General features: G+C 49.8%; 1 protein-coding gene across 3 annotated transcripts in view; it reads left to right on the top strand.

Annotated features, from left to right (window-relative positions):
* The window catches only part of ZZEF1 (zinc finger ZZ-type and EF-hand domain containing 1), a 3,309,810-nt gene that overhangs the window by 2,473,137 nt on the left and 814,368 nt on the right, over positions 1-22,305 (top strand). For all 3 annotated transcript variants that reach the window (XM_069614719.1, XM_069614718.1, XM_069614717.1), the window contains exon 42: positions 18,310-18,442. In XM_069614719.1, coding sequence (XP_069470820.1) covers positions 18,310-18,442 — 133 coding nt within the window. The remainder of the gene's footprint in view (positions 1-18,309; positions 18,443-22,305) is intronic.

Genomic DNA, 22,305 nt, shown 5'->3' with positions numbered 1-22,305 from the left:
GCAGAGGAACCACACACAGAAGGCAACAATGTCAAACCTAATTGCAACCACGGCACATAGTTGTCGGTGCAAGGCCTCCATCCATGCAGCGAATGGGCTATGGGCTTACCACATGCAATACACCAGAGTACACACTATCTTACAATGTGCATATCATGTGCAATGCACTCTCCTTCTGCAATTGAGCTCCCACCAGTCACCATGGAAAGAGGTGTCCACAGCAGCTATCGTGCAGTAGCAAAGTCTGCATGCATTCAGCACACATGGTATTCGCCTGTGCAGAGACCCGCAAATTGGCACTGTAGGTACGGATACTGCCGGCATATCAATGTCTTCGTCCATCTATTGACATATCTCATATGAACCACTTCTCACTCTCCCACCCATTCCATCCCTTCTTCCCACCACCACATGCTGTACTCTATACAGTGCACAAAAGCAGTGCCTCATAGTAGAGTACAGTAGGCAGCACTCCGCGCAATGGACACTACACAATCCTTTGAAATATGCAGTTCACCCCTATCCACTTCCATGGACACACTATTGAAGAATTGTGCTCACTTCACACACTGCAGTATCCATGCACATACAAGATGCACTTCAACCCTACCCTCTTCTATACTGGCAGTATTACAACACTGCACTTGCTGCGCAACTGTTCATTCCAGTAGCTGCAGCCATGGAGTAAACACTGTAGGATGTGCTAGGAATCACTGCACCCATGGAATCAACAATCAATGCTATGCTGACGAACCACACACAGAAGCCAACAATGTGAAACCTAATTGCAACCACGGCACATAGTTGTCGGTGCAAGGCCTCCATCCGTGCATGGAATGGGCAACAGGCGTTCCAAATGCAACACACCAGAGTACACGCTATCTTACAATGTGCATGTTATGTGCAATGCACTCCCCTTCTGCACTTGAGCAGTCACCACGGAAAGAGGTCTCTGCACCAGCTATCGTGCCGTAACGAAGCCTGCCTGCCTGCAGCACACATGGTAGTCGGCTGTGCAGAGACACGCGAATTGGCCCTGTATGGACGGATACTGCAGGCACATCGTCTTTGTCCACCTATTGACATATCTCAGATGATTCACTTCTCACTCCCCCACCCTTTCCATCCCTTCTTCCCACCACCAAATGGCGTAATGTGTTTTGCAATACACTCCCTGTCTGCTATTCAGCCACCACCAGTCAGCACGGTAAGAGGTCGCGGCACGAGCTATCGTGCGGTAGCGAAGGCTGTCTGCATTCACCACACATGGTAGTCAGCTGAGCAGGGACCACAAATTGGCGCAGTACGCACGAATACTGCAGGCACACCACCTTCTTCGTCCACTTAATAATCACACATCTAAGATGAACCACTTCTCTCTCCCCCACCCTTTCCATCCCTTCTTCCCACCACCACATGCTGTACATTATGTTTGTTAGTCCCTTTCGGCGCCGCACTGTCCTCCGATACACCAATGCAGCATTTTCCAAAAAGTTGACACACAGCACGCTTCCTTCCAGTCAACCACCGGCCATGACCAAAGTTCACCAACAGCTCAGCGTACTGCAAGCCAATGAGACTTCAGTCCACGGAGCGAACAGGAAAATGGGTCCGTGGAGGCGAGCCAGATATCACTAATTGTTTGAGATGTACATTTCAGTTCTTTGCAACAAAAGTACTGGTCGGATTTCCACCAAAAACACAAAAGCACCCTTTCTGAGAGCTTTTGCCGCCCATTTGGTGCAAATCCGTCCAGCCATTCGGGCTGTAGCCGTGTTTTTGCCCATTCAGTCTATGGAAAAACATTTTTTTTAATCCCCCCATATAACTTCCCCCCCCAATCCCCCTGCATGAAACCTCACCAAACTTGCCGGGAAAATTCGGATCAGGCCATATACTTTTTTTTCAAAGTTTGGTGAGGATTCCTCCAGGGGGACAACTTTGTGAAAAATTTAAACTAAATGACTTGAATATATAGATTGTTTACAATTGTATTGTTATTAGTGTGCCCTTGTTTGACCCCTGTTGTTTCTCGAGGGACCTCCTTTTCTCAGAAATGTTCTGGTTCTGGTAGCACACCACCAACAGGGAGCACCTGAAAGCCAGTGATTAAATTTACGTAACTAAGTGTTAGGACAGTTATTCTGAAGTGCTACCCACTTCAAAACCATTCAACTGAGGCAGTACAAGACTCAACTCTTAGTATAAGACTGTACCACCTGAGTACATGGCAGCATAGGCAGAACAGCCAGGCTTATTTTAGGAGGGAGAGAGGGCAGTAGACACAGTACAAGTGAAATTGTAATACAGATGATCCAAAGAAACACCGAAACACTATGTATTGTAAAAAATAAAGAATTTATTTAAATACAGGTAGGCCCAGATAAATCTAGGGGTTAAGTAAGTACTAACACATTATATGAAATCACATTATAAAACACAACACTATATTTGAAGTTACAAAGACCCAAATATATACCTTAATTGGAACACCTAACAGTAGTTCTAGCGAACTCAAAACCTTTTTATACACATTTAGTATAGGTCAAGCTTATTCTTTGGGAGTAAAAGACCAATGGTTACTTTCAGATTACTTTTGGTAATACAAGGGCAGTAGGCCCTTCCAGTTGTACAGTGACTCCTGGAACAAATCACATAAACAGTCAACTGGACAATATACTTTTTGGTGAATAGTGAAATACTTATTCTAGGTGCAGTAGAAACCTATAACTACTTTTGTCATAACACACAGTTACACCAGGTGAGTAAAACCTAAGGGTGTAATATACAATTACGGATGCTTTGGAAATCAGGGAACCCCAGATTGAGGTAAGCAATAACTCTGGTAACTTGTTTTGGATGGCACAAAGCTAACACAATGTAAGTAAAACCCACATACTTTAACTTCACAATGAAGGGGAAAGTAAAACCCAATGTCACACTTTACTGAATAGTTATTCTAGGTAGGCAACAATCGAATGTAGCCTTATTAAGGACAGGCTAGCAGCAAGTCAGGGGAAGCAAGACCCAGTTGTGGGACACTCATACAGTTATCCTAACAGGACTAACCTGGTGATACCAACAGTTGGAGGACACTCATACAATTGCCCTACAGGAATAATCTGGTGAAACCAACACATTACTTTTGTAAAGAGGCACAACCTAATCACAGGAGAGTAAAACACCTTTACATCCACTTTCTTTTAGACTGGCAAAACAGTGGCTAAGGAAGAAAAGATGTTAACCATACCTTTAAGAATAGTTCATCACACATTCAAGATCAGTAAGAACTTTTGTAACTGTTCACTCTTAGAATTACAGTTATCAACAAACTCTTTACAAGTAAGTAAAACACTAGATTTCTTTTCTAGGCAGAAGTCCCAATCCCTTCAAAGTCTTTCCCTTGTTCTTGGAGCATGATTGTTCTCAGTGGCAGAAGGGGGGTCACTAGGACCAGTGACCAACAGGCAGAGTTAGAATAAGTTCTTTAGTAGCAAAAGTCAGAGTTCCTTAGGAAAACTGGACAAACAGGTGAGTACTTTACTTCTAGGGTTAGAAGAGGGTCCAGGGGCTTCACAGAAGACACCCCAGCAGGATTCTAGCAGTGGGACTGAGTGTACTGGATGAGGGACCTCCCAATCACAGAAGACACCCCAAAGCTACACAGAAATCCCAACAGGCTTAAGGTAAGTATATAACCAAGCCAACACAGTACCTCAGCAATGAAGAAGAAATTGCAGCAGGAGAACTTCAGGCACTGCGGCCAAATACCCGGTCTGTGGATTCCTTGTCCTGGAGACTAAACACAAGACCTCAGAAGGAACTTTGCAGCAGGGATCAATGAATAAGGCTCTAGGCAAGATTTCCCTCGCGGCTGAATGCGGTTCTGCTGATTTGGCGCGTTTTCAAGGAGCACAGAAGAAGACAGAAAATCGCGGCTAAATTCTCATCGTTTAAAAGGTCCAGCACTCTTGTGAGGGGACTTTTCGGACTCAATTCATGTCTCTATAGATAAACCAGGATGCCCACGAAGTTTCAGTGAGATTTGGAATCTGGGAGTCCGTGCACCGCACAGTGGCTGGAGGTCCCAGGGTATTGGGGTGTTGCAAGAATGCAAGGTTGCAGCAACCCGTGGGATGGCTCAAAATGCAGGTCTTCTTGAGTCTAGTGGGTCTCACCACGCTCTGGGTTCGGGTTGTTGTTCCCGGAGACCCCAGGTCGATTGGAAGGAATGGCTGCAGCAGGCTCCGGTTACACAGCAGGCTCTCCGGTCGCTGGAAGCCGCTTTTCCTTCGTCATCCTCTTTGGTTTTCTGTACCAGTGGTCGACATGACTTCAGCTTCCAGGTTTCCAGTATTTATCAGGAACTACAGCACAACCTCTGCATTCTCTCCCTGCATTTTACAAGAAAGGGGCGTCTGGTTGTCCAATCAGGACAGCCAGCACCCCACTAGGATTTGTCCCATTTGAAGGAAGACGTAAGACAAAGGATGAGGGAGTTGTGGACTCCTCCCCCACTTCCTGTGCTTACAGACTGACTGGAGCCTGGGTGGGGTGTCCAGGGGAGTCCCGCCAAAGACAAAACTCAAACAAAGGAATTCCCCGCCCTGGATGTCAGGGGAAGGAACAAGAAACGAAAAGAAACACTAAAATGGCAGAAAAAGAAGACAGGGGCCATTTTGGCAAAATGAGCACCCTTAGGTGCCTTTGCTGCAGCTGTGATTACAGCCCGTGGTAAAGGTGCACCAAATTAGTAAAAGGTATCACTGCCACCAGCCATTAAAGGTACGCTTGTCACTGTAACAGAATTGTTGCAGTTTTAACGTGAAAGGGGATACATTGTATCTCCCCAGCACGCCACATAAGGTGGGGTGTGCTGGTTTCACAGAATAAAAAAAAAGGTTCTCACTCACTGAGGTATTAATGAAAAATATCCCACTAGAAAAGCAAAAAGTTCTGGAGTTGAACCAGGAAAGGAAGATTGACCAGCTCTGTGGAAATGTTACCTAACACTAAGCCCTCAATCTAGTTAATAAGTAAAGAAAGTGAGTGCACCTCCACTACTCCACTATCATCTAAACTCAAAAGGGCCTGCTGTGCAGAAACAATATGTAACCATTATTTTCCTTTCAAATGTATTCAAAGTTGGGTGTTCACCCTGGATGCCCATCAGCCAGGCTCAGATCCTTTCATAAATTCCAAGTAGGATCCCCCTTTTCCAAGCTCAGATCCCTTTTCGACTAATGTTCAGAGAATTCTTTCTTGGGTGACTCACGGTTCACCCCGGACCCCCCTATGCTGGGCTCAGATCCCTTTCTTTCGATCAATTGGTCTCCCTCAGCCGGGCTCATCCAATTTTGATTTACCTTAAACTATCAAAGACTTCGAATGTGCACAGGGTTTAGCTTGACCCCGTTGCATGACCACTTTGATTTCGTTATTCCTTTTTCTCACACGCCACATCAGTTGGATACCTGACAGAGACTTTTGATTGAGTGCCTGTTAGGGAGAATTCTCATTCTATGGCTAATTTCCCTTACCTATAGAGTCTCCCAGCACTTTTGCTGGATTTGAAGCGTTTGTTTTTTTCTCCTGCTAAGAGTGAGACTCTTTTTCCCACTCTTGGGCATATTTGCTACGTGTGTTCTAGGCTATTTTTTGTGTTTAATATCTATGGGGTTTATCTCACCCTCATAGGAACCATCTTTATCCACATGTTACACAGCACCCTCCGTGCAGTGACAAGGGTTTCATAGCGACCCCCAAACATAGACTCCATACCCTGGGACTGACTACTGTCTCCCAGGGCATCTAAAGTCCCCATTGACTTTACTAGTCACTGTTTATGAACAAAACCAGTACAACCCATCTTACTACTGAGGTACTGGAAAGGGTCAATAGTTTTTCCCTTATGTTCATTTTCGAGAGGGTACCTTACAGTCCCTCTCTCGAAAGTTTCTGGCTGGTGGCAGTGGTTAGTACCAAAAATATTCGACTACGAATATTTTTCTATGGAATTTTCCCATTGTTCGATGCTACCACATTTACTGACGGCCTCTAACATACCGACGGTTTATTTTTATATTAACTTTAGGTTTTATTTGCCATAACTTTTATATAAATTCTTTCTCGTGTCTTTCTCTAAAATCCTAACCCAGATCGGGGATCCTTTGTTTGTCCTTTTGGCGGGCTTCTGCCAAGAAGCCCTCCATTCGGCACCACTGAGTCTGGGGTGGACCCATTGTGTGGGAGGGGGAGAAGGACCCATGTCGCACTCTGCCCTGATAGGATAGAGGGTCTCCCGCCAGGATGACCACTCCACTGTGTGAGTGACAGCTAGGCTGTATAAATGGAGATCTTTTTGCATAAAAGCAGGGTCCTGAGGACTGGAAGAGCAAGACATTGCCACTGGAACTAAGAAGCCGAAGAGGAGAGAAGCCAAAGACATCTGCATCAACTGAACCACCGGTGAAGCCCTGCTGCAGCGTCTCACTACTTTTCTCCACACGACGAGAGAAGATCTTCATCTGCAAGAGCCTTCTTCCCTTTTGAGCTGGTGGGGCCAACCAGTTTGTCAATCGCCTTCCAGGTCCTGCCTTGGTCGAATCGCCAGTGCCCTGCACTCTGAGACCGGATAGCCAGGCACCCGTCCACCCGGACCACGATTTAAAGGAGCGTACCTTTTATTTCGTTTGGCAGTACCGCGGCTGGTTTCATCCCTGGGCAGTGCAGTAACTCGAACCTTCCTCCACGACGAGAGTCTCTCTTCTTCTGCTGGATCTCCCGAACTGCAGGAACTGCCAGGAACAACCGCCACCGCAGGAGCCTCTTCTACATTTTAAGGTACTTTGTTCCGCCAGGCCTCCCTTTTCGTCTTGTAGCGCTAACGCTGTTGCTTTACCTACCTGTTGGGTTGGACGCCCCTATCGTCTAACATTGTCTTTCACCTTCTGCAACCACCTTTTCGAATCGTTTAACAAAGACTTGACTGCAGCTACAAGAACATTTTGCTCCTGGGCACTTTGCCCCTGTACCACTGATTCTCCAGCATGGGGTCTGGCATGGATTCACATGCTCATGAATATTCCCCGTCGTCAGGCTGGGAATCCTCGGTAAAGAAAAAACCAGTATCAGTTTCGTTTCTGATCTGTCTTTCGTAGTAACAAGCAATCACTGGTCTCTGCGTCATACTGACCACAGCCAATGACTGCCCTCTACCTAAGCACCGCCTCTGGCAGCCATCTTCAGATTTTTACCGCACGTTCATGTGTTGGGATCCTCGTGCTATTGCTCTCGAGCGTTAGTGCTATTTTTTCACGTTTTTTCTCAAAAACTTCGTTTTTTCGGTCAAAAGAGCCTCAAGCTCCACCGACTCACTATCCGATCAACGGGGACCCGTGTCGGATTCGTCTGCGCCCCTCAAGGGTGAAGATTCGTCGAGCTACGCTTTTGGAGGACTCCAGAAGTTTCTCAGGCCCGGTCATGGCCCAGGAGAAGGGAAGCTCGACGCCCGGAAAGCTGTTCAGGGTCTGCCCTGGATGCCAGCTGCAGAACGTCTTCAAGGAGGACGAACACTCCTTTTGTCTCTACTGCCTACATGAGGACAAGACGCACGTGGAGAAGGACTGTGCGTTTTGCGGCAACATGTCGGAGCGGACCATGAAGGACCGCCATCAACGTCTCGCCAACTGGCTAGAAGGGAAGAGCCCGTCCGGCGAGAAGAAGAAGAAGAAATCTGAGCGGTCTTCTAAGTCCTTTGAGGACGCCCCGGCGACGGGGGTCCAACATAAGGCCAAGCACCGCGAGTCCGCTGGCACCGGGAGCGCCGAACGGTCGGGCTCTACGGGCGCCAGGCAGGGCGCACCCTCCCCGGCACCATCAACCACGAGCCAACGCTCTGGGTCGGGTAAGAGGAAGGCCGAGCACCCGGCGAAGCTCCTGGAGAGGCCCCGATCGAGCTCGAAGGCCCCATCGGAGGGGGAGCGAGGCGGTGTCCCCCCCCTCAAGGATAAGACGGTGAGCGCACCTAAGGTGGTGAAGGCCTTAATCCATCCGGCCAAGCCCTCTATCGAAACTGTCGCGGCGGCCCTGGCTCAGCCTGTGCAGGCTGCACCAGTGGTGGCGACCTCGGGGCTCAGAGTCTCCCTGCCACCTCGGAGGGAGTCATCTTTTGTGCCCATCGATAGGACCCCCGTGAAATCCCCCGTGGGGAAGAAAAAGGGGGGGCAGGGCGTCGTCGTAGATTCGGCCTCAACCTCGGAGGAGGAGCTGGTCGAAGTCTTAAGCCACGGCCTCGGCGTGGAAGAAGACCGACCCGTCGGGATGGATCCCGACGCAGGTGACGTGTAACGCTCACCTGATTCTCGCAGAGGCGCCGGTCTTGACTGGGCGACTACTGTATCTTCAAAGGTGATGTGTAGCACCCGGTTGGCTCTTTGGGCTGGACCTCTGCACTGTATGCCTGACGTGTAGAGTAAGATGTCTGCAGATAGAAAATATGGGGTTAATGAATTGGGGTTATTGGGGTGTCCCTATCTCTTTCCTCTTCTCCTCTCCTGTAGACCCCAAAGGTTAACGCTCTCACCTTAGGTAAGTGAATGCCGAGCTCTCCGTCTGCCTCGGGGCAGGGTGCTGTAGCCAGTTTCTTCACTGGATAGGTAGCGCAGGCCTCTTGACTTCAGAGGACTGCTGTCCGTCGTTTACTGCACGAACGGTAAGTTTCGAATCATTCAAATGTCTTTTTAAAGTCTTTAGTAATGATGTCTCTTGTTTTGCAGGGTTCCGGCGATGGCGGATGACGGGCTGAAGTGAGTTGAAGATGGAGCCCGTGTGATGAATAGAAGCGCCTGGAAGCACGTGAGTAAGCGCTTGTTGCCTGCTTCACGATGCGCTCTAACTGTCTTTTTATTTTGCAGGTACGAGTTCGGAGCGGCTGCAGGGTGCCGGAATACCCACTGGATTAGATGTGGAAAGGAGTAATGGCACGTGAGTATTAAAGTTCCCCAATGTCTTTAAACGCACCTTGTTTTGTCTTTCAGATGCGGATGCAGCGCCGAAGGCCTCCGGAGCGTGCAAAGAGTTGGTAAGCTTTTGTCTTTCAGATGCCGGAATGCAGTATGAAGACCTCCGGAGCGCACGAAGAGTAGGTAAGCCTTTGCCTTTCCGATGCCGGAATGCTAACCTGTTCTTTCTTGTCTTTATAGGTGTTGCTGAAGACTGGATTCAGGATGGTAAGCCTTTGCCTTTCAGATGCCGGAATGCTAACCTGTTCTTTCTTGTCTTTATAGGTGTTGCTGAAGACTGGATTCAGGATGGTAAGCCTTTTTCCTTAGGCCCAGGACTGGATGCAGAAGACACGATGAGCGTCCTGCTGCAGAGGGTGCAGAATAACGCAAAGCAAGATTCATCCACCGGGTGTGGTTTAAATAGCCTCCTGTAGTGCTTAGGTGTCTCCTTCCACAGCCACGCCTAAGTAAGAAAAGAGTTCCTGGTAAGAAAAGAGTTCCTGCCTTCCAGAAGAGTTCCAGTGTTCTAAATCTAGGGAGTGGCTCCAGCCCCACCCAACAGGAAAAGTAGTTCCAAACAGAAGAGGATCAGAGGCTCAACTGGCAGGCAAGTAAGCAGCATGGTCTGCTGCAGGTAAGTCCACCCAAGCATTATGAGCCCGGCGCTTCCAGCGCTGGGACTGGGCATATTTATGAGCCTGGTGCCACTGGCGCCAGGACTGGGTCCAAAAGGTCCCAATTGGGACTGGTTGGCACTCGGAACCTGGGTTATGGATCTGCTTCCTAGGGAGTTGGGAAAACCCTGACCTTTTGGAAGCAGAGATCATGACATGACGACGACATCGTCGAGGGTACCGACGGGGCCCCTGATCGCCCGTCGGATTCCCCTCTGCCAGCGCCGCGAGACAACTCGGCGGCCATTTTGTCGGCTATACAGTCCTTATGCTCAGAGATAAGGACGAGACTACCGTTGCCGACGGAACCTCTCCCGTCGGGGGACCCAGAACCGGGACCTTCTGGTGTTCCCCCTACCAAGAAAAGAAGGATCCACCCTCCGCCTCCTTTTCAGCCGTCGCGCCCCTTCCAGCCCTCCTCCCCGTCCACCCGAGGGGATGATACGGGGACTGACACGGCAGCGACGGGTACGGACGACGAGGTATACGACGAGGATGTACCGTCGTCGCCTCCCACCAGGGCTTCTCCGCCCGACGAGATTGGATCGTTCCACTCCATGATCTCCAGGGCATCTGAGCTTTTTCAACTCTGCCCTGAGGAGAAGAAGAAGGAAGGTTTCCTTTATCAGCGTCGCGAGGCCAAGAGGAAGACGGTCCTCTCAGTGCCTCTATTGGACGACATTTGGGATGAGGGCCTCACCCTCCTCAAGAACCCTTCCACGACGCCAGCTAGAAGAGACCGGTACGAGAAGAAGTACCGGGTCCCGGACGCGGCCCCCTTGTGCCTCCGGGCGCAGCCTACCCCGGACTCCGTCGTCTCCGCAGCGGCCAGGAAGAAAGCGGGGGGGGTGCGGCCTCCATATCGACTTCCCCACCGGACGGTGAGGGAAAGAAATTGGACGCTATGGGACGATTAAAGCGGCCAACGCCTTGGCTATCGTGGCCCGCTACGACAGGGAGCTCTGGTACAAACTGGCTCCCCTGCTGGACTTCCTGCCGGACGACAAGAGGACAGAGGCCCTGGAGATCCTGCAGGAAGGTGAGGTGGCTTCGGACCACGCCATTACCGTTGCGACGGACATCGCCGACACTGGGTTCCGCCAGTTGGGCAACGGCGTTTGCCTTAGGCGGCGTGGATGGCTCAAGGCTACGGACTTCCGTCAAGACGTTCAGACCAGAGTCCTGGACATGCCCTTCGATGGGAACAACCTGTTTGGCAAAACAGTGGACGATTCCCTTCAGGCCATTAAAGCGGACACTGAGACGGCCCGGGCCCTGGGAGTTCTACAACAACGACGGACGCCTTTTCGGAGCAGCGGAGGCAAGGGCGCCTCCAAAGGTTCCGGCGGCGGTTTCTCCACCTACCGTCAAGCGGCCCGCTCGTCGTCTCAGGAGGCCTACAGAGGACGAGGCAAGTCTGGCGGACTCCGCCGTCGTCGCCAAGGAGGTCAAGGCGGCAAAGCCTCGTCCAAGCAGGATTGAACCGACCGTGGGGTCGGGCCCCCACCGAAGCACCCCGGTGGGAGGCCGGCTGGCGAGCCTCGTCAGCGTGTGGGAGTCCATCTCCACCGACCGTTGGGTGCTGGACGCCTTGGCCCGGGGCCACGCGCTCGAGTTTCAAAGAAGGTGTCCACGCGTCCCCCCCGTGGCCAGGAAAGAACTTCACGTCCCTCAACTTCTCCTGGAGGTAAAGGCGATGCTCAGGAAGGGCGCCATCGAACTCGTCCCAAAGAGGCTTCGGGGCTCCGGAGTGTACTCGAGATACTTCCTCGTGAAGAAGAAGACGGGGGGATGGCGCCCCATCCTGGACCTGCGACGTCTGAACAAGTTCATCAAGGCGCAAAAGTTCCGGATGGTCACCCTCCAGCACGTCCTGGGTCAGCTGGAGGAAGGAGACTTCCTTTCGTCGTTGGATTTGGAGGATGCCTACTTCCATATTCCCATCCTAAAGGGGCACCGAAAATTCCTCAGGTTTGTGGTCCAAAGGCGTCATTACCAGTTCAAAGCCCTCCCCTTCGGTCTACGGTCGGCACCCAGGGTGTTCACCAAGTGCCTCGCACCGGTGGCGGCGCAGCTGCGCCGCGAGGGGATCCACGTCTACCCCTACCTGGACGACTGGCTCATCCGAGCCAAGACGAGGGAGCTCGCCGTGGTTCACACGGCAAGGACCGTCCAACTTCTCACGGACCTGGGATTCTCCGTGAACTACACCAAATCCCACCTGGTACCCGCGCAAGACGCTCTGTTTCTGGGAGCGAGGCTCAACACAGTGTCCCTTCTGGCCTCCCCGTCGGAGGAGAGGACCAGGACCATCCTGGGCAAGGTGCAATGGATGTTGGTGGCCGACGCGGCCAAGGTGAGGTCCATCAAGTCCCACCTCGGAATGATGTCTTCCTGCATCTACCTCATTCCCATGTGCAGGCTCCGGATGCGCCCGTTGCAGGAGTTCCTGGACGCGCGCTGGATCCAAACGACGGGCAGCTTCGAGGAAAGGATCACACTCGACGAGAGTTTCCGACGAGCGATCCAGTGGTGGGACACCCGCGCGCATCTGACGGCGGGCATGGACTTCCAGACCCCAGCCCACCAGGAGACAGTGACCACGGATGCCTCGCTGGAAGGGTGGGGAGCGCACACCGAAAATCTGCACGCAAGGGGCCTTTGGCTCCCGACGGAGAAATCCTTACATATCAACGTCCTGGAGCTCCGTGCAGTGTTTTGGGCCCTCAGGTCCTTCCTTCCGTCCCTCAAGGGCAAGGTGGTGAGGATCTTCACCGACAACACCACCACCATGTTTTACATCAGAAAACAGGGCGGAACCAGGTCCCCAGCACTGTCCAAGGAGGCGCAGGACCTGTGGCATTGGGGAGTCGCCCAAGGGATGTTTCTGGTGCCGTTTCATCTGGCAGGGATAAAAAACACCATCGCCGACTCACTCAGCAGGGAGCTGCGCTCGTGCCACGAGTGGGAACTATGGCAGGATCTAGTGGATCGCCTCTTCCGACGGTGGGGCACACCCCAGATCGACCTGTTCGCGACGGCGACGAACTCCAAGTGCCGGAGGTTCGCCAGCAGGTTTCCCCAGGCGAGGAGCATGGGCGATGCTTTCTCGTTCCCCTGGGAGGGCCTGTTCCTCTACGCGTTCCCTCCTTTGCCACTGCTAATCCGGCTCGTCAACCAGCTCAAGAGGTCACGGTGCAGGATGATCCTCGTCGCACCTGCGTGGCCGAGGCAGATATGGTTCCCGGACCTTCTGGACTTGTCAGCGTCCCCGCCAATCAAGCTGCCGGTGGACGCGGATCTGCTCTCCAGGGAAGGAGGCGCCATCCTCCACCACAACCCGAAATCGCTGAACTTGCAGGCCTGGCTCCTGCAGCGCTAGAGTTTGGAGGATACGACATACCGGCCAACTGCAGAGAGGTTCTTGAAAAGGCCAGGGCGTCCTCGACTCTTAAATGCTACGGACACAAATGGAAGAGGTTCTCTGTCTGGTGCCACGCACAGAAGATTAACCCTCTACGGATTACGGCTCCCCAAGTTCTGCCGTACCTGCTGACGCTGGCCAAAGCTGGACTGGCACACGCGTCCATCAAGATTCATCTGGCTGCGATCTCCCGATACACCAGGACCACGGGACGGACGTCCTTGTGGTCTCATCGTCTGGTGAAAGAGTTCATGAAGGGACTGTTCAGATCGTTCCCGCCGGTGAAGGCTCCGGCCCCGGCGTGGGAGCTCAACGTGGTGCTGACCAAGCTCATGGGACCTCCGTTCGAGCCTCTGCACTCGGCCCCGTTGAAGTTTCTGTCGTGGAAGACAGCGTTTCTTGTGGCCATCACCTCCGCACGTCGGGTGGGAGAGATCCAGGCCCTTTCCTGCAAGGCCCCGTACTTGACTTTTCACGACACCAGGGTGGTGCTCAGGACGCACCCCTCCTTCATGCCCAAGGTACCGTCGGACTTCCATCTCAACGAACCCTTGGTGTTGCCTGTATTCTGCCCGTCGCCTTCGTCGCCGGCTGAGAGGACTTTGCACTCGCTGGATGTGGCTAGAGCGCTGAAGTTCTACGTGGACCGCACAAAGTGTTTTCGGAAGACGTCACAACTCTTTGTGAACTTTGGACCTGTCAATCAGGGGAAGGCTCTCTCGAAGGCTTCCATTTCCAGATGGCTCTCCGGCTGTATCATGTACTGTCATCGGTTGGCAAACCGACCGCTGCCCGGCCGTCCGAGAGCCCATTCCACCAGAGCGATCGCAGCTACCACGGCGTTCCTTTCTGGTGTGCCCCTGCTGGACATATGCAGGGCTGCTACGTGGAGGTCGACGCACACCTTCACGAAGTTCTACTGCGTCGATCGGGATTCCAGGGAGGAGTCCAGGGTCGGCCAAGCAGTGCTGCGCAACCTGTTCGCCTGAGGTGAGCCTGGTGAGGAGGTAAGATGCTTAATGTTGAGTTTGTTGCAATGCTTAATGTTGAGCCTTTGCCACCTCCCGTGGTTGTGCATGTGTGTACTGCTATGTATTCTTTATTCATGAGCATGTGAATCCATGCCAGACCCCATGCTGGAGAAGGAACAAGTTACTTACCTGTAACTGTTGTTCTCCAGCATGGGTCTGGCATGGATTCACATGCGAACCCTCCCGCCTACCCCTCTGCGGCTCTTCACTTGGTCATACTGCCACTTCACGTGCTTCCAAATCTGAAGATGGCTGCCAGAGGCGGTGCTTAGGTAGAGGGCAGTCATTGGCTGTGGTCAGTATGACGCAGAGACCAGTGATTGGTTGTTACTACGAAAGACAGATCAGAAACGAAACTGATACTGGTTTTTTCTTTACCGAGGATTCCCAGCCTGACGACGGGGAATATTCATGAGCATGTGAATCCATGCCAGACCCATGCTGGAGAACAACAGTTACAGGTAAGTAACTTGTTCCCTATGGCACATGCCTATTGACTCTGGCTAAATCTGTTACAACTGCCTTCTCTAGATTGCTTCTCACCTAGAAATGTGTTGCTGCACGTAACTCTTATAACCACCTTTTCCTTCCCACTTCTAAAACTTGTGAAGTGCCATTTTGCTCGGTTTCCCCCCAAGTATTATACATGCTAAAGTACTGCCTTGCCTAAACTTGTTCACAATCTTATTGGGAAGTGTTGCTAGGGTGACTAAGAATATATTCCTGTATAACTTATTTCACTCCCTTGTGAGAAATTGCTAGAGTGCCATTTGTTTGGTTTTCACTGCTCAAAATTGTCTACAATTTAACTAGGGAGTTGTGTATACTTTTCCTGACTGATTTTAACTTGCTTTAATAACTGTGATTTATGTGTTGAACTAGAAGTGTGTAAAATAAATGTATATATTCTTTTTAATACAAAGTTTTGGTCAGTGTTTCCTTGTACCACAGTACTGTAGTCCTATTGTGTAAACCCTGAATACTGCTCATCTCCCTCTTGAGATAAGTCTGACTGCTTAGCCACAGCTACCAACTAAATCTTTGTGGTACGGACTGATACCAAAGGGGATTTATTGCTCATACCTGTAGTCCTAATCTTCTGTAGTGCTCCCTAAGGGAACTGCACAGGATTCTGCCTAACAGTGCCCACGTGGTGCTGGATCTCTCTGTGTAAGGCATCTTTTTTTGGCCTCCCAAAGTTCAAAATGTAAAGTTCAATTACTGCTTTGGTTCCAATTATATTTGCGTTGCTCTTTGCAAACGCCTCACTCGCTGTTCTCTTTGTACAATGTTGCTGCTTGCAACCTTGGTTCAAAACACAAGCTGGTTTGCTATCAGTCTTTCCATCTCACCGGCTGTGCTTTCTTCTCTGACGCCTCTATGTTGTAGGAGCCAAGGACAGAACCACGGTGGCAATCGCTCCTGCCCGCCTTGGTTATCGACGCAGGAGAGCCCCAGGCAGTGACATCATTTAGGGGTCACCAGAGGTCGCAACGGCGACCTCTGTGGTCTTCCTTGCGACCTCTAAATAAAAACAAACCAAATAAGTAGTCTTTTTTTTTGTTTGTTTGTTTTTTATTTTATGCAAGCTCCTGGGCTGTGGCCAGCACCATGTGGCTCTTTACTTGGCTTTCTTGTTTAGGCCCCTAAAAAAAGAATAATAATAATAACAGGAGTACCAGAAGTCTAACACTTTCAGCACTGACCCTAAATAAGAAAGAATAGGAATACCATATAATGTGTCTTTCTGGAATTCTATACAATAATTGCTAGACTCATTGAAGGTTTATTTCAGGCACACTTCAGGGGGTGAGTCACTTATTTAGTCTGTTCTTAAATGCCTCAACTCAGCCTTTTATCCGTCAGAGGTCGATAAATGAGTACCAACACAGGTTGGGTGATATTGGGTGTATATTTTTTCTATATAAAGCGCTTAAGCGTAAGTGCCATAGAATAACACATCATTATCATTTGGTCATGGACGTCTGCTTGCATTCACAGTCATTTGGTAATATGGGACTATACGCACTGATCTTAATGATACATTTGGCGATCCATTCTTGTATGTAATGTACATCACATAGTGATATTGTAACCATATTTTTTGTAGTGTACAATGCTATGTGATGCCACTTGTTTTGTCAACGCGAGAAAGGTCTTGTTCCATCACTTCCGGCGATATCACTTGGGGGTGGGGTCAAATGACATCACTTCCTGTGATGTCATTGTGGGGGTCAAGGGTCGTGTGACGCCACTTCCGCTACCCCTGGCATTTTGGTGAAATGACGTCCCTGGCCCCAGGTAACTCTGACACACTGTGCAGGTTTGATCAGCCTTAGTTTCTGGTCTTCAGCTTCTTACTTTCTGCTGTTTCCTCATGTGGTCTGCCTCGCTCAGAGTGTGCTGTTGTGCTCTGCCTTTTATCTGTGTGGGGGACGCATGATGGAATTCAGGTGTGTGTAGTAATCCGTAATTGCCTGACCTTGCCTGTCCATGGTGTTGGGACAAGTCTCGGGTGTTAGTCAGTTGTCGCTCACGGTAAACTGTTCACGAGACAGTGTCTGTGTCAGAAAAGGGGCGGGGTGAATTGCTACCCATCCTACCTTGTCGGATGGGAAAATGTGGTATTGTGAAGGGGATATTGCGTCTCACTCTCTGGTGTCCCACTTACACTCCTCGAGGACCCCTCATCCAGGCGATGCATCGCACTGGACTACCCTCAGCAACTGGATCCAAAAGCGATGGGCGTGTCCTGGCCACCTAGATGCCAGATCCCTGGGGACTAGCGGATGAGACACCTTCAGTTTTCTCACATATGCCACTTCAATACTGGGATAAAATAGCTGATTAGTACTGTATGTCATGTTCTCTTGCATTTGTCTAGCGCATACCACCATAGTTCATGGCATCAAAGTGCTTTTGCCTGTCAGAGTGCAAAATAAAACAGTGGATTAGATCTACAAATGTCAGCAAAGTATGAAACTTGCCCTTATTACTCCAGGTACAGTACTTTGCGCCTCTTAAAACCCAATTCCTATAACTACAGTTAATTATTACTATTATTTTTTTATGTTTTACTGATACAGTAAACTCTTTGTTGCAAACTGGTGTCACCATGCGTTACATTCTGTTCTGACTTGAGTGTCGTGTAGACCGATGAGACCTCCGTCCCCAAGTGACGCACAGGGGAACAAACAGAAACCCGCTGTGCGACCCTTGAGGCCACAGGTGAGAGATGTCTTCCCAGATCCACGGAGCCTCTGGAACACCGATGCTGCTGTCAAGAAGGAATGAGGTTAAGCACCAGGCAATCACAATACAGGCAGGTAAACAAAAGAATCTAAAGTGTCTTACCTATCTGGTGTAAGGGAGACCCAGGTAACCTAGTAGGGAGGTTCGAGGCTCAAAAAGATACAGCGGTCCCTGGAGTGGTAGAACCGCAGGTGAGCGTGGATACGGGTAGGCCACCTGTAAGATAGAGCTTGACTTGGGCGTAGAAGTACAGCAAGATACTCAGGGATGATCCAAAGACAAGTCGATGTGCAGTCCAAAAATCCGGCAACAGGTAAACAGTTCCAAGCAAAGGTACAAAGGGGTGTCCAAGAGAGTCCAAGATAGAGTTCCGTGGTCGAGGTAGCAAGGAGCAAGTAGTAACGCCAAACAGGGTCCGAAGCCAGCTGAGAAGCAATGATCGTCCTGCCTCTCAGTTCTTTATACTGTGTGTCCCTGGGTCATGTGACGTCTCTGGGCCATGTGACGTCCACCAAGATCACGTGAGGAACGCCACACTGTATCACGTGACCGACGTGATGACGTAACGCCGCCCCTTCTGCGATATATCCTCCAAGGCAGTTGCCAATGCGGGAAAGGTTGTAATCGAGCCTGTACACCAAAGAAGGTACAGTGTTTTCGGTTCTGTGGGTTCACCGAATCCCTTGAGCCTCGAAGCTGGGGTGGAGATGTTGGGGGAATGTGAGCAGTGTTCTGATGTGGGGAGGCCTGATGTGCTGAGGATCGCCTAACACATTCCTAATATTGAAGATAAACTAACTTTGATTTGGTAACTAGTGAAATTACAAAACGTGCTGTAAAGTCACTGCCTTGAGCAATCATTTTACTGAATGATTTCGTAGTATTTTATGCTGTTGTTTTGTTTTCTCTGTTTTATGCAATAGGTTCTCTGTATGGGAACTCGATCTGTGTATTTGGACAATGCCAATGAGCCTCACAATGTGATAATTCTAAAGCACTTCACAGAGAAAAACCGGGCCGTCATTGTTGACATCAAGACTCGAAAGAGGAAAACAGGTCAGTAAAATTAAACTGTTTGTTGTTTAGCCGCAAGAAATGTCTTGCAACCGTGGGAATGAGTGACATTTCATCATACCGTGATTCAAAACTCAACCTGAACAAGTCATCAATATAATGTAACTATACCTTTGCTTCTTGATTAAATTATGTCACCGGTGCTTTCAATTACAATAATTTTATCAGTGTCTTGGTTCCCCAGATCCTGAGACTTGAAACAACATAATATCGCTCCAGCAAATTGGATAAGTCTGAAATATTTTTAGAAAAGGAAACCTTTATGTGCTCATAACAACTGTTAAATTGATGGAACAAATACGCTGCCTTTCCTTTTGAGTATGTTATGTTAATCATGGCATCAATTTAAAGTTGTTTGCTCGGGTCCTCCACAATGTTTCAGAAGTAACACTTCCCGTCTTGAAGTGGGATAGTAGACCTATTCTTTGTGTTGCACACTAATACATGTTGGCAGTGCTGCTTGTCAAACAGTGACCTTTTGTGGTGATCATGATTTTTTTTTCTGTCAAAAATAATCAGTTCATAGTGGGTGTATTTTGTGATAAAGCTTTCACCTACTCTTCAGTGCCTTTACTGCAGTTGAGAAACTTCTTGCAATACTGTTCTGAATACTGTCCTCCGTCAGATTTTGCACCGCCGGCTGGATCTGGTAATCGATTAAATGGCCAACTGATAACTGTTATGGTTTTATTTATGTAAGTTGTACTGTAAGTGACATGGTGGTGACTATGTATATATTGCCACAAAGATGGAGGAGCAGAAAAACCTGAGACCAGTGTTTGGAGTTCTCCCTCAATTTTTATTTACATACAGAAGGTTTTCCCCCTTCTTGGAATTAAATAAAAAACGTATATCAGCGACTGGGGAACAGCTTAATAAACTACAAAATGATACTCTCCCTGGCAATGTTCCATCTGTCCGACTGCCTGCCAGCCCAAACTCTCAGACAGTCAGGAGCTCAAGGCTGCTTAATTGCTCCCTTCTTGATAAGTGAGGTACACGCTGTATTCCAAATCCTAAACCTGTATGGGTGGCTGGCTATGATGTCCGCAAGAAGTGGATTTTGGAGCAATTAGGCCATGATCTAGAGTAATACTGGGAGTGACACTGGGACCTGGCCCTGCATGCAATACTAACACCCAGGCAGTTGCTGTACCACATCCAGACACCCACTCAGTGACTTTGAAGGAAACATTGATGCTCAAGCAGGTTTCTCTGCCACCGCCCCTCCAGTGTCCCATCTGAGAGCTCCATAGGCCTACACTGTTATGTTACTTTGCACTTATATTGTGCCTTATTTACCATTGGTATGGTCTGAAGGCGCTGGTAGGTTTAACGCCCTTGGGAACCGAAGTTCAGGTCAGTAGAGAGAGTAGGGAGATTCAACGGCGCGTGTGCGCACCTGTTATGTGTGCAGCTGGTGTGGTATTTGTGTAATAGCTGCTTCTAAGCGGTAGGTGTGGTGGTTGAGATCAGGGGTATGTGTTCGTTCTGGCAGGATTTATCCAGACTGACTGTGGCTGCGTTAGTGCCTAAGGAGAACGCCTGGCTGGGGTGTGTGTAACCAGCAGTGTTTACTTAGAATGATGGGGAGTGAGAGGGAGATGTTGGTATGAGAACAATTATACCGAATGGTGTCATAGTATCTCTGTGTTCTAGTTGAGTGGTGGTGTAAAGAAGAGAGTAAGCGTGGGGTGTGATATGATGGGTTATATGCTCTTTCAAACGTTCCCTGCATTCCAGACCATACTATTTACGTCGCGCAGTTCTATGTGCTCCAGTCCGTTCTATGGACTTTTATTTATTCCATGCGTCCCCGTCTGCTACACACTCCAGTCTGCTCGACGCACTCATGTACTCCAGTCTGCCCCATGCGCTCACATCTGCCCCGCCCGCTCCAGTCTGCCCCACGCATGCACACCTGTCTGCCCCTGTGTTTCGCATTCACCCACCTTACGCAGTCACCCGTTTCCTGCATTCACCCGTTTCCTGCATTCACCCGTTTCCTGCATTCACCCGTTTCCTGCATTCACCCGTTTCCTGCATTCACCCGTTTCCTGCATTCACCCGTTTCCTGCATTCACCCGTTTCCTGCATTCACCTGTTCCCTGCACTTATCCGCTCCCTGCACTCATCCACTCCCCTGCACTCATCCGCTCCCTGCACTCATCTGTTCCTCTCATTCATCAGCTCTCCTCACTTCTCCGCTCAATGCACTCATCCGCTTTATGTACTCATCTGCTCTAGGCACTCGTGCTTTCCACGCATTCAACTCATCCGCTCCCCGCACTCATTCGCTCGCTTCTCATCTGCTCCCCGCACTCATCTGCTCCCCGCACTCATCTGCTGCCCGCACTTGTGCTTTCCACGCATTCAACTCATCCGCTCCCTGCACTCATCCGCTCCGCACACTCATTCGCTATATGTACTCATCCGCTCTATGCATTTGCGCTTTCCCCGCATTCACCATTAATATGCACTCATCAGGCCATTAGAGGCATTCGATAATACGCAGTAATCCTGTTCTATAAATTAATTTGCTCTCTACACTCGTCCGCTCTATACACTCGTCCGCTCTATACACTCGTCCGCTCTATACACTCGTCCGCTCTATACACTCGTCCGCTCTATACACTCGTCCGCTCTATAACCTCGTCCGCTCTATAACCTCGTCCGCTCTATGACCTCGTCCGCTCTATGACCTCGTCCGCTCTATGACCTCGTCCGCTCTATACCCTCGTCCGCTCTATACCCTCGTCCGCTCTATACCCTCGTCCGCTCTATACCCTCGTCCGCTCTATACCCTCGTCCGCTCTATACCCTCGTCCGCTCTATACCCTCGTCCGCTCTATACCCTCGTCCGCTCTATACCCTCGTCCGCTCTATACCCTCGTCCGCTCTATACCCTCGTCCGCTCTATACCCTCGTCCGCTCTATACCCTCGTCCGCTCTATACCCTCGTCCGCTCTATACCCTCGTCTGCTCTGCGTACTCGTCCGCTCTGCGTACTTGTCTGCTCTGCATAGTCATCTGCTCTACATACTCATCTGCTCTACGCGCCCATCCACTCTATACGCTCATACATTCTGTGCATTCATCAGTTCTACACGCTCCTGCGTTCTATTCGCTTCTCTGTATATATACACTCATCCGCCATACACCCGCGTCCGCTCTACACACTCAACCACTCTATACGCTCATCCGCTTAACATGTTCATCCATTCTATACACATCTGATGTACATACTCATTCGATTTACACACTCATTCGATCTATGTAGTCATCTGTTCTTCCACTCATGCATTCTTTCACTCAGTGCATTCATCTGTTCAACACGCTTCATCCATTCTAACTATTTCATCAACGCCATTCACTCCGTTCCCTCCTCGTGCATTATGTGCCTTTCAGCAGTTTACATCTCCTTACTGTTTCCCTATGATTTATTCTTATTATCCACTTCACTATTTTGATCTACTTTACTCGTTTAATTCTGTTTGTCTTTCTAGTTTATATTCGGGGTTATTGGCTGTCAATTTCTCACATCAGGTAGTTTGTTGGATTGGTGTCGTTGAGATGCTGTTTGTCTGTTTGGGTTAGTTTGGTACCAGTTGGTTTTAGGGGAAGAGCCAGGTTTTCAGCAGTTTGCGTAAAGATGTTAAATCCTCAGTTTGGCGGATGTGGGGTGGGAGTGAGTTCCACAGGGTGGGGGCCAAGGCTGAGAATGATGATCTGCCTAATCTGACTGTAGTTTGTCTTAGGTATGACACTGCAACAGACTGTTTAGGCTGCTACTGATCACCATAGGGCATATCACTCCTTGACTACCCAAACCAATATACCACCAA

The sequence above is a fragment of the Ambystoma mexicanum genome, chromosome 9 (genome assembly GCF_040938575.1).
Source record: "Ambystoma mexicanum isolate Mex_15411 chromosome 9, UKY_AmexF1_1, whole genome shotgun sequence".
NCBI lineage: Eukaryota > Metazoa > Chordata > Amphibia > Caudata > Ambystomatidae > Ambystoma > Ambystoma mexicanum.
This window is presented reverse-complemented; position numbering and strand designations above follow the sequence as displayed.